The sequence below is a fragment of the Macaca nemestrina genome, chromosome 1 (assembly GCF_043159975.1).
Source record: "Macaca nemestrina isolate mMacNem1 chromosome 1, mMacNem.hap1, whole genome shotgun sequence".
In the NCBI taxonomy this organism is placed as follows: domain Eukaryota; kingdom Metazoa; phylum Chordata; class Mammalia; order Primates; family Cercopithecidae; genus Macaca; species Macaca nemestrina.
Window position 1 is genome coordinate 97,667,055 of NC_092125.1, and position 23,011 is coordinate 97,690,065.

At 44.8% G+C, this 23,011-nt stretch overlaps 1 protein-coding gene across 7 annotated transcripts in view; it reads left to right on the forward strand.

Moving 5' to 3' along the window:
• The first annotated feature begins 11,867 nt into the window (after positions 1 to 11,867).
• The window catches only part of LOC105498226 (olfactomedin like 2B), a 45,605-nt gene continuing 34,461 nt past the window's right edge, over positions 11,868 to 23,011 (forward strand). For 4 of the 7 annotated variants that reach the window (XR_011615304.1, XR_011615302.1, XR_011615303.1 and 1 more), the window contains exons 1-3: positions 11,918 to 12,474; positions 15,806 to 16,069; positions 18,048 to 18,155. Coding sequence is in view for 3 of the 7 variants with exons in the window: in XM_011770207.3 (XP_011768509.1) it covers positions 12,301 to 12,474; positions 15,806 to 16,069; positions 18,048 to 18,155 (546 nt within the window). In the remaining 4 variants the exon portion in view is untranslated. Of the gene's footprint in view, positions 12,475 to 15,805; positions 16,070 to 18,047; positions 18,156 to 23,011 lie in introns of all 7 variants that reach the window. The other 3 variants (XM_011770207.3, XM_071082084.1, XM_011770209.3) reach the window with 1 other exon arrangement.

The window sequence follows — 23,011 nt, forward strand, 5'->3', positions numbered from 1 at the left end:
ATCTTTACATTCTTTGTTATTTTCAGCCTTCCAATTGAGGGTTGGGGATTCATTTCTAAAAGGATAAAGAAAGGAACATGTGGTGAACAGTAAGCACCAGTAAGCAGAGGTGAATATTTTTAGGATCCCCACCTTAGGATTAAGAAACTGAGGCTCACAGAGATGAAATGACTTGCCCAAGAACAGCAGTGGTTATGGCGGAGCCAGGATTCCACAGCCAGTCTGTCTGACCCTACATCCCAGACTCCGCCATGGCTCTAGGCTGCCTGACAAGGCTAAAATTAAGTTACATTCATGTACCCCATAGGATGGAGGGGTGCATGAATGTAATTTAATTTCATATTCAAATATATGAATGTATGGATGAGCAGGTGTGTTGACTAAATATTTTCAGTGATTAATCTACCAAGTGAAATATCTATAGCAAGCTGATGTCTGTGTGTATACAGACCAAGTTAAATTTACCATTTGGTCTGTTGGCTGTAGGATGGTAAGACATCACATCTGGATTAGAACAAGCCAAGCAGCAGTAAGAAAAAATATCACCTGGAGGGACAGGCACACAGAAGACTTGCTTCTGCCATTCCTAGATACTAAGTTGGGCTGTCTCTTATGGGGAGATACTTTTCTTTCCTAAAACATGATTAATTTATGTTAAGTACATCTTCAGAAGTAGGAGGAGACAGAGAGCCAGCCAGCAATGGGATAGGAGAGAGTGGACATCCATTGATTTGTCTGATGTAGAAGCTCCTCCCTGAAACTGCCCCTCTTTCCACTTTGTTTCTACCAAGTGACCTGTCCGCCTGCCCCCTGCCTTAGTTGATTAGCTCAGGACTGGGCATCTAACCCATATTAGAAAAAGGCATTCCCTGGGCGTTTGGAATTGGGCCTGAGAAGGAAAACTAACCACATTCAATATTCAAGTAACTCTGACTGGGCACCTTCAGTCTACTGTGTGGACCAGAGATGTCCTAGGTTCAAATGAGCCTCTGATGGCCCCAGGGACATTAGAGCACTTGGGTTTTGTGAGACATTCCTACATCCTTATAATAAAATCTCCTTTACCGCCAACACCTTTTTTCCCTTAATCTATATAAAGTTGCTTGTAACTTACAAGCAGGAATCCTAACTAACATCCTTCCCCTCTCTCACCTCCATATCCAGAAAGTCACCAAGTCCTACTAATTCCACCTCTGTGGTATATCTCATACCCACCCCTTTCTCTTAACCTCTATGCTACTGCCTTTATCAAAGCCTTCCCATCCATGCCTGGATTTCTACAACAGCCTCCAAATAGGTCTCCCTACTTCAGCCTGACCCTCCCGTTCATTCTCTATGCCACTGCCAGGGCCACCTACTAGAGCTCACTCCCTTGCTTACCACAATTCTGGTGTCTCTCTCCTCATAGCCTTTGGCTTGAACTCCAAACTCCACAGCACATACACAAGCCTCATGTGATCTGGCCCTCCATTGTAACTGCTCACTACTTCCCCTCTCTCCCTCTGCTGTGACTCTTGTGTTCCACCTGAGCTTGCATTTCCCAGTAACTCATCACTGTTTTCTAGTCTCTAGACTTCTGCTTGGTACACTCCTCTCCCAGCCTTTCCTCAACCAGCTTCTATTCATCCCTGTTGATCAGGAATAAATGTGAACCCTTAGACCTCAATTCTAAGTCTAAGGGGTGGTAATGCATGGGCCAGGTCTTCCTTTTCTCTACTTCTGCCTCTCTGGGATTGTCCCATAAACATGGCCTTTTAACTTCCCAGTGTCTTCCACTGCTACTTTTCTAGCAAAACCAGCTCTTAGGAAGGGGCCTATTATTTACTCTTTGCTATAGATTTAAGGCAAGGAGTCACCTCTTCCAGGGGTATCTGCATGTGAAGATTCGTCACTGAAGGCAGAACTCGTTAGCCCTATTAAAGGGCTATTGGGCTTCTGTGAGAAGGCAGGGAAGGTGTGTGAGTGCCCTGAAAAAGCACACCACACAGACAGCACATCATGTGTAGGAGCTGCCCTGAGCACGGAGGTCTCTTAGAACCAGGAGAGAGGGAGAGAGAGAGAGAGAGAGATCATGGTGTGTAGAAAGCAATGGGCTCTATGCAATGTTCCTGACCTGTCCCAGGACAGTATTCAGTGGTTGCCAGACATGCCTTGCATGATTCTCAGGGGCCCCATTCACAGGGACTAGGATATGAATGACATCCCCTGGAGTTGTGCCATGTAGCAGCGCTGGAAAATTCCTCGGGAAGGCAAAGAGTCTCTGCCTACCTATCCCTCCCTTAGGCATCACCAATTATAGAGGGCAAGGGAGCTTCCCTTTGAGTCAGAGCAATGACCCACTCAGCACAGGGCTCTGGCTCAGGCAGAGCCATTCCAGGAGGCCAAGTGGTCTGCAGGCAGGGAATTGCAGCCATTGCTCTGCCTTTCTCTCTTCTGTTCACTCTTCACCACCTGAGTCATTCATCTAATCTGCAAGTCCGACAATGGCACTCTCCTGCCCCCAATCCTTCAATGGCCCCTCAGTGCCTGTGAGACATACTCCCAGCTCTCTGGGATGGCACATAAGGGCCTCCACGATTGGGCCTCTCTTTCACCAACCTCATTTCCTCTCACTCTGTCTTGTATTTTACACTCCAGCCTCTACCCACATCACAACGTTCGTATCTTGCAATCCCAGTCCTTTTGGTCCCCTTGGCCTGGAATGCCCTTCTCTCCTCCTCCACACCTTCTTTCCCTGACCCCACTTCCCTACTTCCCCTGTCCCTCTGGCACCATTGTCCTTTACTTGGCAAACTCTCGCTCCTTCTGGAAGGTGCCCCAGAGCACCCTGACACCACTCTCCTCCCACAGACAGTTGGATTGGGTGACCACAGACAGTTGGATTGGCCATCCTGTCAGTGGGCCTCCACACTGTCTGGTACTTGTCCATTTATGTGTTTCTCTCAGGAGACTGTGAGATCGTTGAAATATTATCTTGAATTGATTATTATTAATGTTTTATTCATTCATGTTTCTTTAGTGTCCAACTCAGGACCTGGCACGTAGATATTATACTCGATACCTGAGTTGATTTCACTTCAATTAGCTTTAACCTTAAATTTTATTATGTAAAGCTTAGTTTAATAAAAAGAAATTGCCATGGTTGGTGTATGAGGAAATGCAAAGTGTTCTTAAAACTGGGGAAATTCAGAGAAGAAAAAACTTTTTTTCTTTGCTAAAATGTCTTGAGGAAAAACATACTCTTCTGTACCCTTCCCCAGGATCAAACATTTATACTCTTTATAACATGAGCTCCTGAAGGCAAAGGTTTTATCATCTTCATCTTTGTGTATTCAGCAATTCACAGAGTGCCTGGCTCATAATATATATTCAATAAATGAATTAAACTGAATTAAAGGAGAGAGAGAATGTAGAAGATCAGAGCCAAAATAAGAAGCCAGGAAAACAGCAAAGCAGGGTGACCACGGGAAAAAAGACCCCATTTTCAGTTGTGCTTTCCATCATTCCTTTCCAGCATTTTATGGCAGTTCCCTGGCACAGCTCCCACTCTGCAGCGAGCCAGAGAAAGGAGATGGCAGAATGATGTTGCTCGTGGGACTTTGCCTTGCTCTTTGATTCTGCTGCCGTGGGGCAGGTGCATTTTCTCAATTACACACAAAGGTGGCAGGCCATTTCTAGCCACCTTGGCCCCACCTGGCAAATGAAGTCTTAATTTTCAACAGACAGACATTTCAGAGCAAAGTCAGGAGGCTCCCAGGTAAATGGGAAAACAGATGCTCTTGCCAGATGCAAACTGGCTCATGAGGGATGGTGGTTGTGGTCGCTGAGGGATCCCCAGAATTCAACAACCTGCTAGCCAGCCACAACTGGTGAGGTCCAGGTAGACATCTAAGGTAGACGAAGTGGCACACTTACACCTTTCTGAGACCCAATTCTTGGAACATTTCCACAGTCTGTCCCTCTCTAAACCTGTTTCCTCATTTGTAAGAGGAAATGATACTGACTCAGGGAATTTCTGACCATCAAATGATACCTGGCACATAGGAAGCAATCAGTACAGAGTTGCCATCATACATATCACTGTCTTGGTGCTTCAATGACTTCATCTGTGAAGCAGGGAGAGCAAGACTTATTTTACACCATGATGTGAGGATCCAGTGACATGGAGTTCATAGGCTCTGAGCAAAAGATGTGGGGATTTTTATGTGAATTTTATGCCAGTTTCCTCTATCCTGTGCTTTACAGCTATGTTTGTTTGTTTGTTTGTTTGTTTGTTTGTTTGTTTGTTTAACACAAGTAAAAACCATTTAACCCAATTTGCTAAAGCCAAACCAAGCTCATTGCAGAATCATGAGATCAGGTTGCCGGACAGGCAGGTAGAAGCAATGCCGTGGACAGTGTATCTTGATTTCCGGAAGACAGTGATAAAAGCTTCTCAAGAAATGCTTGTAGACATGATGAAGACATGTGGACTAGGTACCAACACCCATGACTGCCTGAACAGTCACACACCAAAACAGTTAACATCAATAAGGAGAGACTTTTCCTATTAAGGAGGCAGAGCTCTAGAATATGGCCCTATCTGAAGGAAGATGGCTTTTTAAAATTAATCATTTGAATTAAGATGGAAACTATGCTTAGTGAATTTGGAAATTATGCAAAACCAGGACAAAAGCAAAAACAACAATATTTCAACAGGATGAAAAAATGGGCCAAAATCATCACACTGTTACAGTAAAAATGTAAACACCTATACTTGGCTTAAAAAAAAAAGAACATAGCTGGAAAGCACAGAATGGAGGAAACCAGCAAAAAATTCATATAAAAATAAAGAAAAAACTACACTTAAAAGATAAATCAGTGTGAGTCATTGGTGCAATGTGGCTGCCAAAACTAAGGTGATCTTAGGCTGCATTAATAAAAGAACAGTGCCCAGAAAAAAAAGAACAAATTGTTTCAATAGATTCTAATATCTACTCAAACTGGAGTCTTTCTAGAGAGAAAATAACCAAAATAATGAAGAGTTTGGAAGGCCATGTGGTTTGAGAAACAGTTGAATATAATGGAGATAAAGATGAAGAAAGTGGGCTAGTGATGTTGAGAAAGAGGATATTTAGAAGGTACTTAACTTTTTTTTTTTTTTTTTTTTTTGACAGAGTCTGTGCTGTTGCCCAGGCTGGAGTGCATTGGTGCAATCTCAGCTCACCGCAACCTCTGCCTCCCCAGTTCAAATGATTCTTCTGCCTTAACTTTCCAAGTAGCTGGAATTACAGGTGTGTGCCACCAGGCCCAATTAATTTTTGTATTTTTAATAGAGACAGGGTTTTGCCATGTTGGCCAGACTGGTCTTGAACTCCTGACCTCAAGTAATCCACTTGCCTCTGCCTCCCAAAGTGTTGGGATTACAGGCATGAGCCACCATGCCCGGCCAGTACTTAACTATTTATCTTTAAGTGAAAGGAATGAAAAACTCTCTGTGGGAAAGTCTTTAGACATATTCTGTGTAGGACTGTAGGACTGAACATTAAAAGGAGACTTTAAAGGAAATATATTTTATTAGATAAGAGAAAGGACTCATGGTCATAAGATGGCCACAGTTCCTGGTACTTTTGAAACTGCCCCTATAAACTTTATGAAATTAACCAGGGAAGAAGGGAAGGGAAGAAATGAAAATAAACCAAGTTCGTAGCACATTCAGCAGTAATCATGAAGTCTACTTGCTCTCTGACCTGCTTCCTCACAGTTACTCTGTACCTATTGCCTCAGAATCGCATAGATCCTGTTAAAAGATTATAGTGTCCCCAAAAAACCCTCCAAAAAATCAATGAATCCAGGAGCTGGTTTTTTGAAAAGATCAACAAAATTGATAGACCACTAGTAAGACTAACAAAGAAGAAAATAGAGAAGAATCAAATAGATGCAATAAAAAATGATAAAGGGGATATCACCACCAACGCCACAGAAATACAAACTACCATCAGAGAATACTATAAACACCTCTATGCAAATAAACTAGAAAACCTACAAGAAATGGATAATTTCCTGGACACTTACACTCTCCCAAGACTAAACCAGGAAGAAGTTGAATCCCTGAATAGACCAATAGCAGGCTCTGAAATTGAGGCAATAATTAATAGCCTGCCAACCAAAAAAAGGCCATGACCAGACAGATTCACAGCCGAATTCTACCAGAGGTACAAGGAGGAGCTGGTACCATTCCTTCTGAAACTATTCCAATCAATAGAAAAAGAGAGAATCCTCCCTAACTCATTTTATGAGGCCAACATCATCCTGATACCAAAGCCTGGCAGAGACACAAGAAAAAAAGAGAATTTTAGACCAATATCCCTGATGAACATTGATGCAAAAATCCTCAATAAAATACTGGCAAACTGAATCCAGCAGCACATCAAAAAGCTTATCCATCATGAGCAAGTAGGCTTCATCCCTAGGATGCAAGGCTGGTTCAACATATGCAAATCAATAAACATAATCTAGCATATAAACAGAACCAAAGACAAAAACCACATGATTATCTCAATAGATGCAGAAAATGCCTTTGACAAAACTCAACAGCCCTTCATGCTAAAAACTCTCAATAAATTCGGTATTGATAGAACGTATCTCAAAATAATAAGAGCTATTTATGACAAACCCACAGCCAATATCATACTGAATGGGCAAAAACTGGAAGCATTCCCTTTGAAAACTGGCACAAGACAGGGATGCCCTCTCTCACCACTCCTATTCAACATAGTGTTGGAAGTTCTGGCTAGCGCAATCAGGCAAGAGAAAGAAATCAAGGGTATTCATTTAGGAAAAGAAGAAGTCAAATTGTCCCTGTTTGCAGATGACATGATTGTATATTTAGAAAACCCCATCATCTTAGCCCAAAATCTCCTTAAGCTGATAAGCAACTTCAGCAAAGTCTCAGGATACAAAATCAATGTGCAAAAATCACAAGCATTCTTATACACCAGTAACAGACAGAGAGCCAAATCATGAATGAACTCCCATTCACAGTAGCTTCAAAGAGAATAAAATACCTAGGAATCCAACTTACAAGGGATGTGAAGGACCTCTTCAAGGAGAACTACAAACCACTGCTCAGTGAAATAAAAGAGGACCCAAACAAATGGAAGAACATACCATGCTCATGGATAGGAAGAATCAATGTTGTGAAAATGGCCATACTGCCCAAGGTAATTTATAGATTCAATGCCATCCCCATTAAACTACCAATGACTTTCTTCACAGAATTGGAAAAAACTGCTTTAAAGTTCGTATGGAACCAAAAAAGACCCCACATTGCCAAGACAATCCTAAGCCAAAAGAACAAAGCTGGAGGCATCACGCTACCTGACTTCGAACTATACTACAAGGCTACAGTAACCAAAACAGCATGGTACTGGTACCAAAAGAGAGATATAGACCAGTGAAACAGAACAGAGCCCTCAGAAATAATACCACACATCTACAGCCATCTGATCTTTGACAAACCTGACAAAAACAAGAAAAGGGGAAAGGATTCCCTATTTAATAAATGGTGCTGAGAAAACTGGCTAGCCATAAGTAGAAAGCTGAAACTGGATTTAATTAAACTAAAGAGCTTCTGTACAGCAAAAGAAACTACCATCAGAGTGAACAGGCAACCTACAGAATGGGAGAAAATTTTTGCAATCTACTCATCTGACAAAGGGCTAATATCCAGAACCTACAAAGAACTCAAACAAATTTATGAGAAAAAAACAACCCCATCAAAAAGTGGGCAAAGGATATGAACAGACATTTCTCAAAAGAAGACATGCATACAGCCAACAGGCACATGAGAAAATGCTCGTCATCACTGACCATCAGAGAAATGCAAATCAAAACCACAATGAGACACCATCTCACACCAGTTAGAATGGCAATCATTAAAAAGTCAGGAAACAACAGGTGCTGGAGAGGATGTGGAGAAATAGGAACACTTTTACACTGTTGGTGGGATTGTAAACTGGTTCAACCATTGTGGAAAACAGTATGGCGACTCCTCAAGGATCTAGAACTAGAAATACCGTATGACCCAGCCGTCCCATTACTGGGGATATACCCAAAGGATTATAAATCATGCTGCTATAAAGACACAGGCACATGTTTGTTTATTGCAGCACTATTCACAATAGCAGAGACTTGGAATCAACCCAAATGTCCATCAGTGACAGACTGGATTAAGAAAATGTGGCACATATACACCATGGAATACTATGCAGCCACAAAAAAGGATGAGTTCATGTCCTTTGTAGGGACATGGATGCAGCTGGAAACCATCATTCTCAGTAAACTATCGCAAGAACAGAAAACCAAACACCGCATGTTCTCACTCATAGGTGGGAATTGAACAATGAGATCACTTGGACACAGGAAGGGGAACATCACACACCAGGGCCTATTATGGGGAGGGGGGAGGGGGCAGGGATGGCATTGGGAGTTATACCTGATGTAAATGACGAGTTGATGGGTGCTGACAAGTTGATGGGTGCAGCACACCAACATGGCACAAGTATACATATGTAACAAACCTGCACATTGTGCACATGTACCCTAGAACTTAAAGTATATATATAAAAAAAAAGATTATAGTGTCCCTTAACTGTTCTATGGAAAACAATTTGAACATTATGAAACGTTATGTTTTCCCTTTGAGATACTCCTTTGGATCCTGCATGCTGATGAAGCTAATGACTCAGCTGGTTTGAAGGACCCCATGAGATCCTGACTCACCAAAGAAGGCAGTTTCCACATCCTGATGATGGAAATTTGTTCCATCCCCTTGGCCCAACCAATCAATAACCTCAATTTTTTAACCCCTCACTCTCCACAATCCCCTTAAAACTCCCAGCCCAGAACTCCCAGAGAGATGGATTCAAGGGTCTCCTCCCATCTCCTGACTTGGTGCCCTACAATCATCAAATTCTTTCTCTGCTGCAAACCCTGCTGACACAGTGTAAGTGGCCTGTTACTGTGCAGCAGACATAAGAACCTGTTGGTTCTATAACACGTTGACTGCGGTCAAAGACACAATCAAAGACAAGAAGTCGGGGAAGAGTAGCACCAGAAAGGTTCTCTCTTCTATTTGTTTATTTTATGAGGAAGCAAAATATCTTGTCTGGGTGGTTACCCCTAGCTGTAAAGGAGACTGGGAAATTGAATGTCTGGTACAAGGGTAGCTGGAACTTGCTTAAATCAATTATGACTAGGTCAAAAAGCCAATGCTGTAAGAATAATGGAGTGGAAAATGGAAAGGGCTTGGGTCCTCGCTGATATCACTGAGTTGCTGAATTAAATTTTAAACAGCCAACCTTGTCTTCTTAGAGTGGGATAATAAATGTGTATTTGATTGAGACATTCCTAGAAGGATTTTCTATCACTTGCAGTCAAATGCACCCTAATGGATACAGAGATGGTATTTATAAAGGTAACTGAGCCTACACCCAGTTGAACTATTTGTAGTTCCCATTCATTCAACCAGTATTTATTTAGTGTCCACTTTGTTCTAGGCACTGGTTAAACTCTGAAGATGTAATGGTGAGCAAAACCAACAAGGTCCTTGCCCTCTCGAATTTATAATCTAGTGGAGAAGACAGGCACCCCCAAAACAACCCACAAAGGAGTATAAATATCCATCTTTCCTGTTTCTATAAAAAAGAGGTATGTGGTATTATGAGAGCATTTAACAGAGAAATTATGCTGGTGGTGGAGTCAAGGAAGGCTGCCCTGAGAAGTGAGCAGCCCTCTGAAATGCGAATATGCACATTCAGGATTATGTCTTTGCCCAGAATGCTCTCTTTCTCTCCCCTGCCACCGACCCCCGACCGCATCATGTTGCCTTATCCACTGCTTTGTTGAAACTTCCCATCATCGCAGTCATCTTCAGTATCATGCTTTCACGAAATTCACACTGACCTTTCCACTAGAAGTGACCTATTCCTTATTTAAACCCCATGAGATATGTTCTTACTCTGCCTCACAATTTCAGTGCTTATTCTGCTTACCTCCTGACTCCCACCCCCACTTTGTAAGACGTGAACTATCTCATCTTCCCATTAAATGTATAGCAACCTAGTTTGTTGTCTTGCACTTGGCCAACATTCAATGTTTACTTTAATTGATTTTTTTTTTTTTTTTGAGACCAAGTATTGCTCTGTAGCCCAGGCTATAGTGCAGTAGCAGATCTCGGCTCACTGTAACCTCTGCTTCCAGGGTTCAAGCGATTCTTCTGCCTCAGCCTCTAGAGTAGCTGGGATTACAGGTGCATGCCACCAGGCTAGGATAATTTTTGTGTTTTTAGTAGAGATTACAGGGGTGAGCCACCACACTCCGCCCCTTAATTGAATTTTAAAACTACTTTTTATCGGTGGGGCACAGTGGCTCACCCCTGTAATCCCAACACTTTGGGAGGGCAAGGCGGATGGATGGCTTGAGGCCAGGAGTTCGAGACCAGCATGGCAAAACCCCAACTACTAAAAATACAAAAAATTAAACGGGCATGGTGTCATGCACCTGTAATCTCAGGTACTCTGGAGGCTGAGGCATGAGAATCACTTGAACCCGGGAGGTGGAGGTTGCAGTGAGCCAAGATCATCCCACCACTGCACTCCAGCCTGGGCAGCAGAGCAAGACTCTGTCTCAAACAAACAAACAATCAAATACACTGCATTTTATCAGTGTTTATCCCCATATAGCTTCAGAAAAGATTTGATAGCTTACACAGAGGAGAGTGTGTGCATGACGTCCCCACAAACCCAGACACCCAGAGCATTGAATTTTTGTCCATAAGCTGAGTTTTTTAAAGATTAAAATATATTAATAGGGGTTATTATTACACGTACGTCAACTATTACTTATATGCGCTAGTCTCCTTAGTTTGTTACAACCCTTATTCCTCAGCATAAGAAGCAAGGTGCTTGAATTTCCCAAGGGTGCGTAATATCCTTTGAAGGGGCCTGACTCTGTTCGATATTCCGAGTGACAGTTGTCCAGGATGGCACAGTGCCCTTCCTTAAATTCACATATTGCTAATCTTCATTGTAGGTTTATAAAAGGTTGTCCTCAGTAATTGAGGGACATAGTAACATAATTGCACACTATTGAAAGTGGACCCTCTCTTAGAGATAATCTGGTAACAGAGACCAGGAGATTTGTCCCTAACCAGGAAGACAGGAAGAGCTGTTCCCTTTGGTAATCATTTATCAGGCAGCAGCTTTCCCCATGGGGACTCGCGGACAGTGTCGGAGATGTACAGTCATTCCTCTGACTTTCAATGTTTACACAACTCAGGATACACTCCAGAAAGGAATTCAATGATTCTCCTCTGGGTGGAAGTATTACTAGGTTCTAAAGCCGTGGCAGGCAAGCAGCTACCAACGGCGCTAAGTTCAAAGCTGCCCGAGAACTCGCCCAGAGTTAAGTAAGGGAAAAGAAATGCCTGGGAACAAACGCGCCTTCTTCCTTGCCCCAGGTGTGCAAAAGGAGGATGCCGCAGATCCCCAACTGACTCGGGATTGGAGCGAGGGCTGGGTGCCTGCGATGGAAAGTCGCTCTTCTAGGCGAGAATGGGCAAACCCCCGGACTTCAGGGAGGCCGCTCAGGGTAACTTCTCTCCACTCACTTGCGATCAGATGAAAGGAAAGGAAAGCCCTTCCGACGTCACCCCCAGCCGGCGCGCGGCAGCTGAGCCCCAGCGGGGGCGGGGTCCGCCGGGTCCCCCTCCGCCCGAGGCCCTGTGCGCTTCCCGGTTCTCCTCCTCCGCGCGGTCACTGGCTGCATCTCCGCCGCCCCGGCACAATAGAGGCTCCGCCCTCCTTCCGCGCGAGCTCTCCGCCGCTCCCTAGCCCAGCAGCCTTCGCAGCCCGCGCCGCCGCCACCGCCTCTGCCGGCCCGGTGCCAGGTCCCTGTGCTCCCAGAGGCTCCCCGCCGACCGTCCCGGCGCGCACCGCGGGCGTCTGTCCGAACGCCTTCCAGCCACCTGAGCCCTCCTGCGGGCGACGCACTCAGCTAGCCCTTGCCCGCCTCCCCTCTTCCCTGCGTCCGACTCTCCACTGGGGCTGCACAGTCGAGGGCTGCTCGCGTCGGGAAGGAGATGCCCAGAGTCTCTGGGGCGCACCCTCCCGTTCCGCTCAGTCGCACCCAGCTTTAGAAGGTGCTCTGAGCAGCCACTTTCGGCCTCTAGCTAGGACACCCTCTCGCAGAAGTCCTTGCCGAGACCCCCCGCCCCAGCCATTCTCTGAAGGGGCTGAGGACCCTCTTATCGCGCCCCTCATGGCCAAGCCTCGGCTGCTAGTTCTCTACTTCGTTCTGATTGTGATTCCGGCCTGGGTGTCCAGCATTGTCCCCACAGGGACAAGCGAGCCCCCAGATGCGCAGACAGTGGCGCCTACGGAGGACGAGATTCTGCAAAACGAGGCGGACAACCAGGAGAACGTTTTATCTCAGGTAGGATGCCGAGTGCCACGACCGCTCTTCTTGCCCTGAATGGTGGTGAGAGCCAGAAGCTGGTCCTTGCTGAAGTGTTTAAGGGCAGCTGTTTTTCCTTCCATTACCAATGGAAAGGGCATTTGATTTTCATGTATGAGAATATTTTCTTAATGGAAGGATATAAGTTCTCCTCTCAAAATCATAGGGTCTTTAATCAGGAGAAAGGAGAGATGAAGGAAGGGAAGATGCCGCTCGACTTCTTGAGAAGAAAGAAAAAAAAAGTTGGCCGGGCGCGGTGGCTCAAGCCTGTAATCCCAGCACTTTGGGAGGCCGAGACGGGCGGATCACGAGGTCAGGAGTTCGAGACCATCCTGGCTAACACGGTGAAACCCCGTCTCTACTAAAAAATACAAAAAACTAGCCGGGCGAGGTGGTGGGCGCCTGTAGTCCCGGCTACTCGGGAGGCTGAGGCAGGAGAATGGCGTAAAAACCCGGGAGGCAGAGCTTGCAGTGAGCTGAGATCCGGCCACTGCACTCCAGCCTGGGCGACACAGCGAGACTCCGTCTCAAAAAAAAAAAAAAAAAAAGTTGTTTTTGGTTTCAGGGTTGTGAAAAGTTATCTCTTGTCTATGTGGCTGTTTGTCAGAATTGGAATGTGAAAACAGGCGGATATGTTGACCAGGAGGCAGATGGCATATCCCATCGGGAGATATTTTATGGCAGAGGGTGAGACACCAGGCGGGAGCATGGGGTGAAGTCAGAACAGAAACGTGTGGTGAATGTGAGGTGACCCTCAAACAGAGAGATTGAGAACATAACGGGGTGTATTGGGAGGGGAGGGTGGGAATGCAGATGCAGGCAGCTGGGGCAGACGGTCAGTGGGGGCACGAGTAACCCATGATAGCAGTGGGCTTTGTAAAGTGTCTGTTTACCAAGTACTTAAACTTGTTTTTTATGACTCAGTCTTCAAAACACCCTAATACCCATCTACAGATAAAGAGATACATGGGTAGGCCGGGAGTGGGTGGCTCAGGCCAGTAATCCCAGCACTTTGGGAGGCTGAGGCAGGCGGATCACAAGGTCAGGAGTTCGAGACCAGCCTGGCCAATGTGATGAAACCCCATCTCTACTAAAAATTAGCCAGGCGTGGTGGTGGGCACCTGTAGTCCCAGCTACTTGGGAAGATGAGGCAGGAGAATCACTTGAACCCGGCGGGAGGCAGAGGTTGCAGTGAGTGGAGATCGGGCCACTGCACTCCAGCCTGAGTGATAGAGTGAGACTCCTCCGTCTCAAAAAAAAAAAAAAGAGATACAAAGGTAGAGCCAGGGCTTCTGACAGTCTTCAACCCAGATCTCATGTCTGTAAGGGGTAGTTCTCTCTGGAGTGTTTATTTTGTGCTCTCCAGAGCCGGCATGATGACGTGTGGTGAGTGTCATCAGAATCCTTAGAATGGGGGATGTCTGAGAAAGGATCCTCCAGCGCTGCCTGTACCTTCACTTCCACCAAGCCCTAGGACTGGGCCTTGTCTCCTTCCTGTAGAGAGAATAATCAGCTGCAATTTGGGATTTATCAAACACTAGCCTCTTCACTCTTCCTTTAATAATGATGCTAATATATGCCCTTTGCCCACCTATTACCTCCCACTGACCTCTAAATTGAAAAGACATAAAAATCTCTCACATTGGGGCTCTGGAACACTATCAACAAAAACTTTCCTGAAACCCGAGCCTCCTGAAAGGAAGGAATCCACCCAGGGTTCTCAGAGCAGGGTTATGTAGGAATCCAGGCAGAGTTTCAAAGAGCAGACAGCCACAATTTACTATCAACCCGTAAAGAACAGCCGCTTAAGTCACCCTTAACTACACCACCTTCTTCCACTGATCCATTCTGTATTTGACAACAGCCCTAAAGCAAATATTAGTATTAGAAGAAACTCAACCTTTGCAAGGAAAACATTACAAGTCTTCTTCCCCCCAGACAGCATCCCAAGGAACATTTCCACTCAAACAAGCTCAATGCTTGCCTACCGGAATCATTAGTCAAATGAAGGGAACCCTTCTGCTTGCCTAGGAAGGGAGCCCTGGCTTTGGAGATGTAGGGCCTTTTGGAGAGGATTAGGAGATAAGAGCCTTTTCCCAGCAAGTCCCCAGGGTTGGGGCTCCAGAAAGCCTACTGCCGCGTGTTTTCCTGCCTGGGGAGGCTGGCAGGGGCATGTGCCCAGAAGGAAATGTTTAGCATTGCAAAAGCAGCAAGTGCTGCCAGTTTGCTCTCCTGGGTTTGGCCTGGGGTTTGGGTTCAGAAGCATAAACTCCTAGACTGAGTAAACCTTACTGACTTCTGGACCTGTCTCTTTCCTCTCAATTCCCTTTCTCCACATCTAACCCATCCTTCAAGGCCCAGATTAAATGCCACTCCTCGAAGAAGTCTTCCCTGGCTTCCAGTTGGAGCCACTCTTAGCTCCCACTGCCCTTTCTCTCTGCCTCTTCAGGGGCACTTATCACTCTCTGTGTGACTGCTATTTATATGCCTCCTGCACTGCAGGCTTCTTGAGAGCAGGCTCTCTGTCTGGCCCATCTCTTTATCCTTCACAGCACCTCAGAGTCCTTAGTAGGCACTCCATAAATGTTGAATAAACGAATGAGAGATGCCAGTAGTCTTCAAACTTGAATACCAACTTTTCAATCTCTCCAATTTCTTCTTTTCCTTTTTACATTTACACCTGGATTCTGACTGGGCGCAGTGTCTCATGCCTGTAATCCCAGCACTTTTGGAGGCCAGGGCAGGTGGATCACTTGAGGTCAGGAGTTCAAGACCAGCCTGGCAAACATGGTGAAACTGAAAATACAAAATTAGCTGGGCATGGTAGTATGCGCCTGTAATCCCAGCTACTTGGCAGGCTGAAGTAAGAGAATCACTTGAACCTGGGAGGTGGAGGTTGCAGTGATCTGAGATCACGCCACTGCACTCCAGTCTGGACAACAGACTCTGTCTCAAAAAAAAAAAAAAAAGGAAAAAAAAAGAAAAAGAAAAAAAAGAAAAGAAATAGAAAACAAAGGCTATTGGGCAAATGACAGGGCTCATCTGTTTTTTCCTTTAAATAATGAAAAGCTAAGTCCCCATGAGAAAGGCACAGCTTTCTAAGACAAACGAAGAGAGCTGAACTCTGAATGCCTTCAAGGAAATGTCAGTCAGCAAACTGCATCTCGATGACCTATTGGCTCCATGGTTCAGAGTTGTCTGAGGTCTCTGACTAGTGCAGCACGTTTGACTAAGTAAATGGAGAGCCTCCTTCTGGAGGCTGACTGACACCTGTGTTTGCACGCCCCCAACCCATTTTCTGTGTATCTAGTTGCTGGGGGACTATGACAAGGTCAAGGCTATGTCTGAGGGCTCGGACTGTCAGTGCAAGTGTGTGGTGAGACCCCTGGGCCGGGATGCCTGCCAGAGGATCAATGCGGGGGCCTCCAGGAAGGAAGACTTCTACACCGTGGAAACCATCACCTCAGGCTCGTCCTGCAAGTGTGCCTGTGTCGCACCCCCATCTGCCCTCAATCCCTGCGAGGGAGACTTCAGGCTCCAGAAGCTGCGGGAGGTGGACAGCCAGGACTTGAAGGTAGGACCTGGTATGGGGCAATGCCTTGGATGAGAGGGCACTTTTGAGACCCACAAGTCTGGCAGGGCCATGGTTGAAGATTGTAAACCCTTTGAAGAAGGTCAGGCCTGGTCCCTAGAGTGCTGTGTGTGGATCAAGGTTGATGTCCTGGCAAACTTGTCCTTTTCAGCTCTGGTGTATAAGGGAGATGCTTCAAGCAAAGTGTGCCTGCCCCTCCTTATGGAGCCAGAGAGGCTGGGCCTGGGAGCAGCTGCCAGGCCCAGCTGGCCAAAAGAACTCAGTGTTCTTCAGGAAAATTGCTGCCACAATTTACTGTCATCCCAGCACACACCCCAAAGACGCAAAAGAAAAATGCGAGTAAGTCTTTGGTCCTTAGCGCAAGGGCTGGGTTGGCCTAGGGAAGGAGAGGCCTGGGGCCTGCTCTAGATTGGGTCATCAAACTGTGATCCTTTCATGGTCTATAGGGTAGGGAAGCTCAGGCCCCACTTAGGCAGCCCCATGGGTTGGCTGAGGGCTTCTTCTGATCCTGCACCCCCACTTCCCTTGCAGCCTTGGGTAGTGGAACAAGCTGGGTTTTGGAGTCAGACGGATTTGGGTTCAAATCATCACTGTGTGATCCCACTTAAGTTATTTAACGTGTCTGCCCCCCAGCTCCTTGAATAACATGTGGGAATAATAACATCTACTTGGTGGGGTTATAAGGATCAATGAGATAACAACTGGGAAGTACTTGGCACAATACCAGACATTCAGCTAGGCATGACCATGTAAATGAATGAATGGATGACCATGTAAAGTGCTTCTGGCACCTGCGCTCTGCATGCCCTCAGTGCTGCCAGAGCCTCGGCCACCTTCCTCCCAGGGCCTCTGTACTAGCAGGCAGGACGGTATTGATAAAAACTGAGAAGGCTGGGTGTACTATGGCAGCTTGCCATAGAGCAAGAGTCTCAAAGATGGGACACTGAGTCCTCTTTTACCCCAGGGTCAGTTTAGCATTGTGTGCTAAGGAGAACCTGTTGATGTCTTTCAGAGCCTTTAGTAGATAATGAAGTTGAGTGTTTCAGAAGCATATCCTCAAGGTGTTGACATGTAGAGCCACCTTGTTGAGTGTTTATACAATAAAAATACCTGTTATGAGCCAGCTATCTTGGGGAAGCAGAGATGAAGGATACATGGCCACTGCTTGCTTTCTTTTTTTCACTTTTATTTTAGGTTTAGGAGTACATGTGCAGGTTTGTTATAGAGGTAAATTCACGTCACGGGAGTTTGTTGTACAGATTATTTTGTCATCCAGCTACTAAGCCTAGTACCTAATAGTTATTTTTTCTGCTCCTCCCCCTCCTCCTACCCTCCATCCTCAAGCAGGCCTTAGTATCTGTTGTTCCCTTCTTTGTGTCTGAGTTCTCATCATTTCGCTCCCACCTATAAGTGAGAACATGTGGTACTTGGTTTTCTGTTCCTGTGTTAGTTTGCTAAGGATAATGGCCTCCAGCTCCATCCATGTTCTCATAAAAGACATAATCTCATGTTTTTCATGGCTGCATATTATTCCATGGTGTATACATACTACATTTTCTTTATCCAGCCTGTCATTGATGTGCATTTAGGTGGATTCCATGTCTTTGCTATTGAGACACTACTTTTAAGGAGCTCACAGTCTAGTAGGAAAGACAGATGTCAATGCAATTGACAGATTTCGTAAAAGAGGTATAAACAGTTTGTGAAGAGGTCTAGACCTCAGGTTTACTTGTTCTTAGAGGACTCTCCCATTTTCTTACCCAAACATTTCAGAAGGCAGAATGCACATACACCATTGTGCTTGCCTACATCCCTGCCTACACAAATGTGTTTCTCGTGGCAACCTCTCAATTCCTGGCTAGTGACTTTCCTGTTGAGCCCCCAGCATGCAGATCTGAAAGGAAACTGCCCTGTGTCTGTCTGCCCCAGCCCTGGACTAACCCCTTGCCTTGTTTCATAGCTCTCCACAATCATAGACATGTTGGAAGGAGCGTTCTATGGCCTGGATCTCCTGAAGCTACATTCAGTCACCACCAAACTGGTGGGGCGAGTGGATAAACTAGAAGAGGTAAGAAAGATTCTGGTTTCCATATCTTTCTCTTGATCAAGCTCAAAAGTGTACCAAACATCCCACAGTAAATTTTCAGCTAACACATGTGCTGACTAGACTTAACCCATCCTATTCTATGAAAGGGAAAATGCACATAAAAGATTCATCCAAAACTATGCCAAATTGTTGGTGACAAAGAAAATCAGTTAAGTAGAAATGCCAATACTGTACCTTCTTTTTTTCATCTATAAAATCCTCTTAATCATCTAATCAATGTCTTTCCATTTTTACCTTGACTTCCAGAGACCTCACAACTCAATGAAATGTAAAGGTACAATAAGTATCTTACCTCCAGTTTTAAGGTGGAGTCATCTCCTTCCTTCGTATATGGTTCCTAACTTCTCTAACTGTTCTGGTTCATACTCCTGTATTTATGTGTGTGAATCCATGTGAAATTCATTTTAGAGGAAGAAGACATAAAAATGATTACTAATAAGTAATGTTCCCTGCTCAGCATTCAGACTAGTCATGCCCAGGATGAATGGACAAGTCATGCAATTTTCATAGACAAAGACACCATATTATTCTGACTGGGCTCTGGGAGTTGTACAGGTGGTGCTATGGTTTTCATCTAGTGGTGTGTGACATGATGATGGGAACAGGGAGTTGTTACAGATACTGTATTAATGTTGACAGTCTTTTTGCTGTGATGCCTTAACATATAGATGAGAAATCATTTAGTCACCCAAAAAGTAACTAACGATCATTATTCAACATTACTAGTAAGAAACTTCATGGATACGCTTCATTGACTCGCATCTGGTTCTTGGACTGATACTTGAAACAGTGACTCAAAGAGCTGCTGCTCTGAGTGGAAATCTATTTCTTTAATGTTTACAGCGTTACTGTAAGTGGTAAATTTAATAGCACAATGACTGTAAACATATCAATATTCCTTAAGAAAAAGTGGACTTTTGGGGGAATACCATGAAAGAGCTAAGGTTCTTTGATCTATGATTAGTAGATGTAGTAGTTTGTGGCAGAAAGAGCAGCAGGGTCGGAGTCAGGACAGGATGAGTTCCTTACTCTCTGTTTGAGCTGCCAAGCAGCCATGTCCTACCTTCTCCATCTGGACAGTGAGAATAGTATCCTGCCTACTCCGTATGATTGCTGAGAGGATACAAAGTACACTAATCAGTATGAAAATGCTTTGAAATGGTTAAATTAAACAAGGCTCTGACCAAGGAGAGATTGAGGACAAACATTCCTACATTACTTTGCCAAGAGAGCTGGCACAAATATGATGAAACATTGAAGTTACAAGGATCGGTTTCAGCACACTCCTTCCACTCCTAAAAATTTTCCCAGAAAGTGAATACCAGTTCCTTTTCCACTCCTCCAATGCTATGATGAGGTGTTTTCTGAATATGGCTGTTGGCTCTGGGAGGGTTGATAGGTCCTTAATCATATCAGTTATGAGGTCTGATGAGAGGGGTCAGGGTTTTGGATCCTGAAATTTGTAGACAGATCAGCGTGGCCAATAGAACTGCGTCAGCCTCCTCCTTGCTGTCTGCCACTCTCTTCAAAGGGTTCTCTCAAAGAACTAGGACCCTGGGCATCTTGAGTATCTCCTTCCTCAATGTTAGCAGCTGGAATGATGACATTGTGGATGGTTAGCACCATCCCACTACCAATGGACTTCATGCAGGCTTCGGACTCTTCCTCCTAGTTAAAACCACTTTCTGGTTCTTTCAGATGCATTCAAAAGGAATTAAACCAAGGTCCCCTATTGGGAGGTGCCTGTGTTTTCCTAGGCCCCCAGAACCATCCAAATGTGCAATGCCCCTTTAAGAAAGGGATTGCTCTTCTATAGGGACAGGAGCAACAGCAACCTCTTCTGCTTTCACCTGACCTTGGCAGCCAAACAGTTGCCATTCTGCCTGGAGAACACAGCTTGAAAAAGATAGATTTGGGGGGAGAGTACAGTGCTCTGGAGGCTAAGGTCAGGTGCTCAGTCTCTGAGAAGGCCAGTGGGCTGGGCTTGTCCAAGGATCACAGTCTCATTACAGCCTTGTCCAACATCTGAGCCCTCCTGCTCAGGAGGAAGTATGGGTGAATTTGATGCAGTACCACTGTCCCAGCAGGGTGGTATCATCTATATAGTCACACAGTGACCTGGTTTTTGCAAAAAACAGTTTTAGTTACATCAGTGAGAGTATCTCCTTGCCAAAACTGTGGTATGTTTAGTAGCAAAGATTGGATCTTAATAATAATAATCCCTTATATTTATATAGCATATTATGTTTTGTAAAGCATTCCATATACATTTAGTCCATTTGTTCCTGGGTAGTGTGAGAATCAAGGAAATTAGACGACTTGGCCAAAATCACAGTGCTAGGAAGTATAGGGCCTTCTGGTTCCTGGTCCAGGGCTCTTTCTAATCAACCCTGTAAGGGTCTTCAAATCATTGCCATCTGCCCTGCAAGCATCAGTTTTTCCTAACAGGAACTTCAAACAATAGCTCTTCCAAGGGAATTTCTAGGCAGAACTGTGACTATATCCCATAGTCCCATTAAACAGGATTAAAGTTGAGTTCAGGAAGGAGGTTTCCCCAACTAGAGAGGCTAAGGTGATAGGGTGCTGAAGTGTGACAGTAGTCTTCAGATGGATCTGGGCCCCTGTGCCCGAATAGTGGCGCATTGTATTTGCTCGAGTTTGTCTCAAGGCTCATGCCAGCTGACTGTCTGGAGTCTGCAGTAATTGAAAAGGCAGAATGTTGGGTAAATTGAAAAAACACTCCCTCTCCAGCTCGGTTCTGCAGGAGGAATGGAAGTTAAAATCTGCTCCTGGTCCTTGAATATTCTTGAGTCCCAATGGGAGTTCTTTGGAGGTCAGACAAGACAAAAGGGGTCAGATTGGAGAGGCATTTTGCCCGGAGTTAGATCAATGGTTGGCAGTATAAGCAAGCACACATTTATGGGCTACAGCCACAGTTCCACCTTAAGTATATAGGAGGAGGTAGGAATGGAAACTTCATTTGCAGATGAAAGAGGAAGGAAGGAGAGAGAAATGGAATCTGAACTATTTTGAGTTTACCTTTTGGTAAAATCAGCTCTGGGAGCAGCTCTGCTTAGTGGAATGATTTTGGGTAAGCTTTTGCTTTAAACAATGAAAAATGACACATGCATAGAAAAGTGTATAAACAATGAATGTAGTTTAAAAAATTACTGTGAACAAAATGCCTATGTAATCACCAACCAGCTCAAGAAACAGACCAATTTTAACACCCCGAAAGGCCCCCACATGCTCTCTCCTACTCATACCCTTCCCTCAAGGGAACCTTTATCCTTACTTTTAGGTTAAGCATCTTCCTTGTTTTTCTTTATAGTTTCATCATTGAAGGATGCGTCCCTAAATGTAATCATTTTGCCTTTTTTGAATGTTAAATACATAGAATCTTACAGAAGTGTGTGTGTGTGTGTGTGTGTGTGTGTGTGTGTGTGTGTGTTGGGTTTTTTTATTCAATTTTGTATTTTTAATATTTATCTATGTTGTTTTTGTGTCTTGTGGTTTATTCATTTTTATTGCTGTGTAGTATTCTATTATATGAATATACTACAATTTATCTGTTCTCCTGATGATGGATATGTGGATTGTTTCCAGTTTCTGCATTCATAATTGAGAATAGCCCCATGGACATTCCTGTACATGAACATCCCTGTGCATGTACCCTGGTGCATGTGTGCCTGCATTTCTCTATGGTACATTAGATAAATGGAACTAGAAGGTAAGCATTAGTTATGCTTATCTTCAACTTCACGAGATATTGCCAAACTGTTTTCCAAAGTAGTAGTATAAGTTTACATTCCCTCCAGCAGGGTATAAAAGTTCTATACACACTGGGTGTGGTGGCTCACGCCTGTAATCCCAGCACTTTGGGAGGCCGAAGTGGGTGAATCACGAGTTCAGGAGATGGAGACTATCCTGACTAACACAGTGAAACCCCATCTCTACTAAACATACAAAAAATTAGCTGGGCGTGGTGGCGGGCACCTGTAGTCCCAACTACTCTGGAGGCTGAGGCAAGAGAATGGCATGAACCCGGGAGGCAGAGCTTGCAGTGAGCTGAGATCGCACCACTGTACTCCAGCCTGGGCAACAGAGCAAGACTCTGTTTCAAAAAAAAAAAAGTTCTACACACATCATCACCAACACTTGGTATTGTCAGACTTTGCAGATTTTGTCAATTTGGAGGGTATAACTTAGTAGGATCATTTCGCTGTGTTCTAGAAACTTAACTCCAAAAATATCTTTCCAGTTCACTGGGGGAGGTCTGAAACCTCATAAAACAGTTTTAGAACTGCTCCAGGAACAAGAAACACTCAAGGTGGTCAGCAATCCAGCATAGACCCCAACTGACCTTTCTTTCCTGTGAGTGGCTGGGAAGGGGAAGGGCATGCAGGAAGTGTGGGTATATGTTGGAGTTGAGGGGTGGGTGGGCACAGAACATAAGTATCTGAATATATAGGAGTTAAAAGTCTATAAAGAATATCTGTAATTTCCAAAGGCAAAGGCAAGCCCTGTTCATTGCATACAGAGCTGGCAGTGGCACTCACTCAGCTCAAGAAAAGACTTCATCCGAGCTCCGAGTGCACTCAGAGACCCAAAGACTTGTAGGCTGCCCAGGCCTAAAGGTGGATTCTGAAGGCAGCAGGACTAGAGGCATGGTGTTCAACCCCGAGCAGCACATACGGCTTCCAGGGGCAGATTTATTACTAAAGTGGAGAAAAAGACAAACAGCGGGACAGATCATTAAAATAATCTTCAGCATCAAAGCTTTAGTTGGTTTCAGTCATTTCCGTAAAATTTGCAAA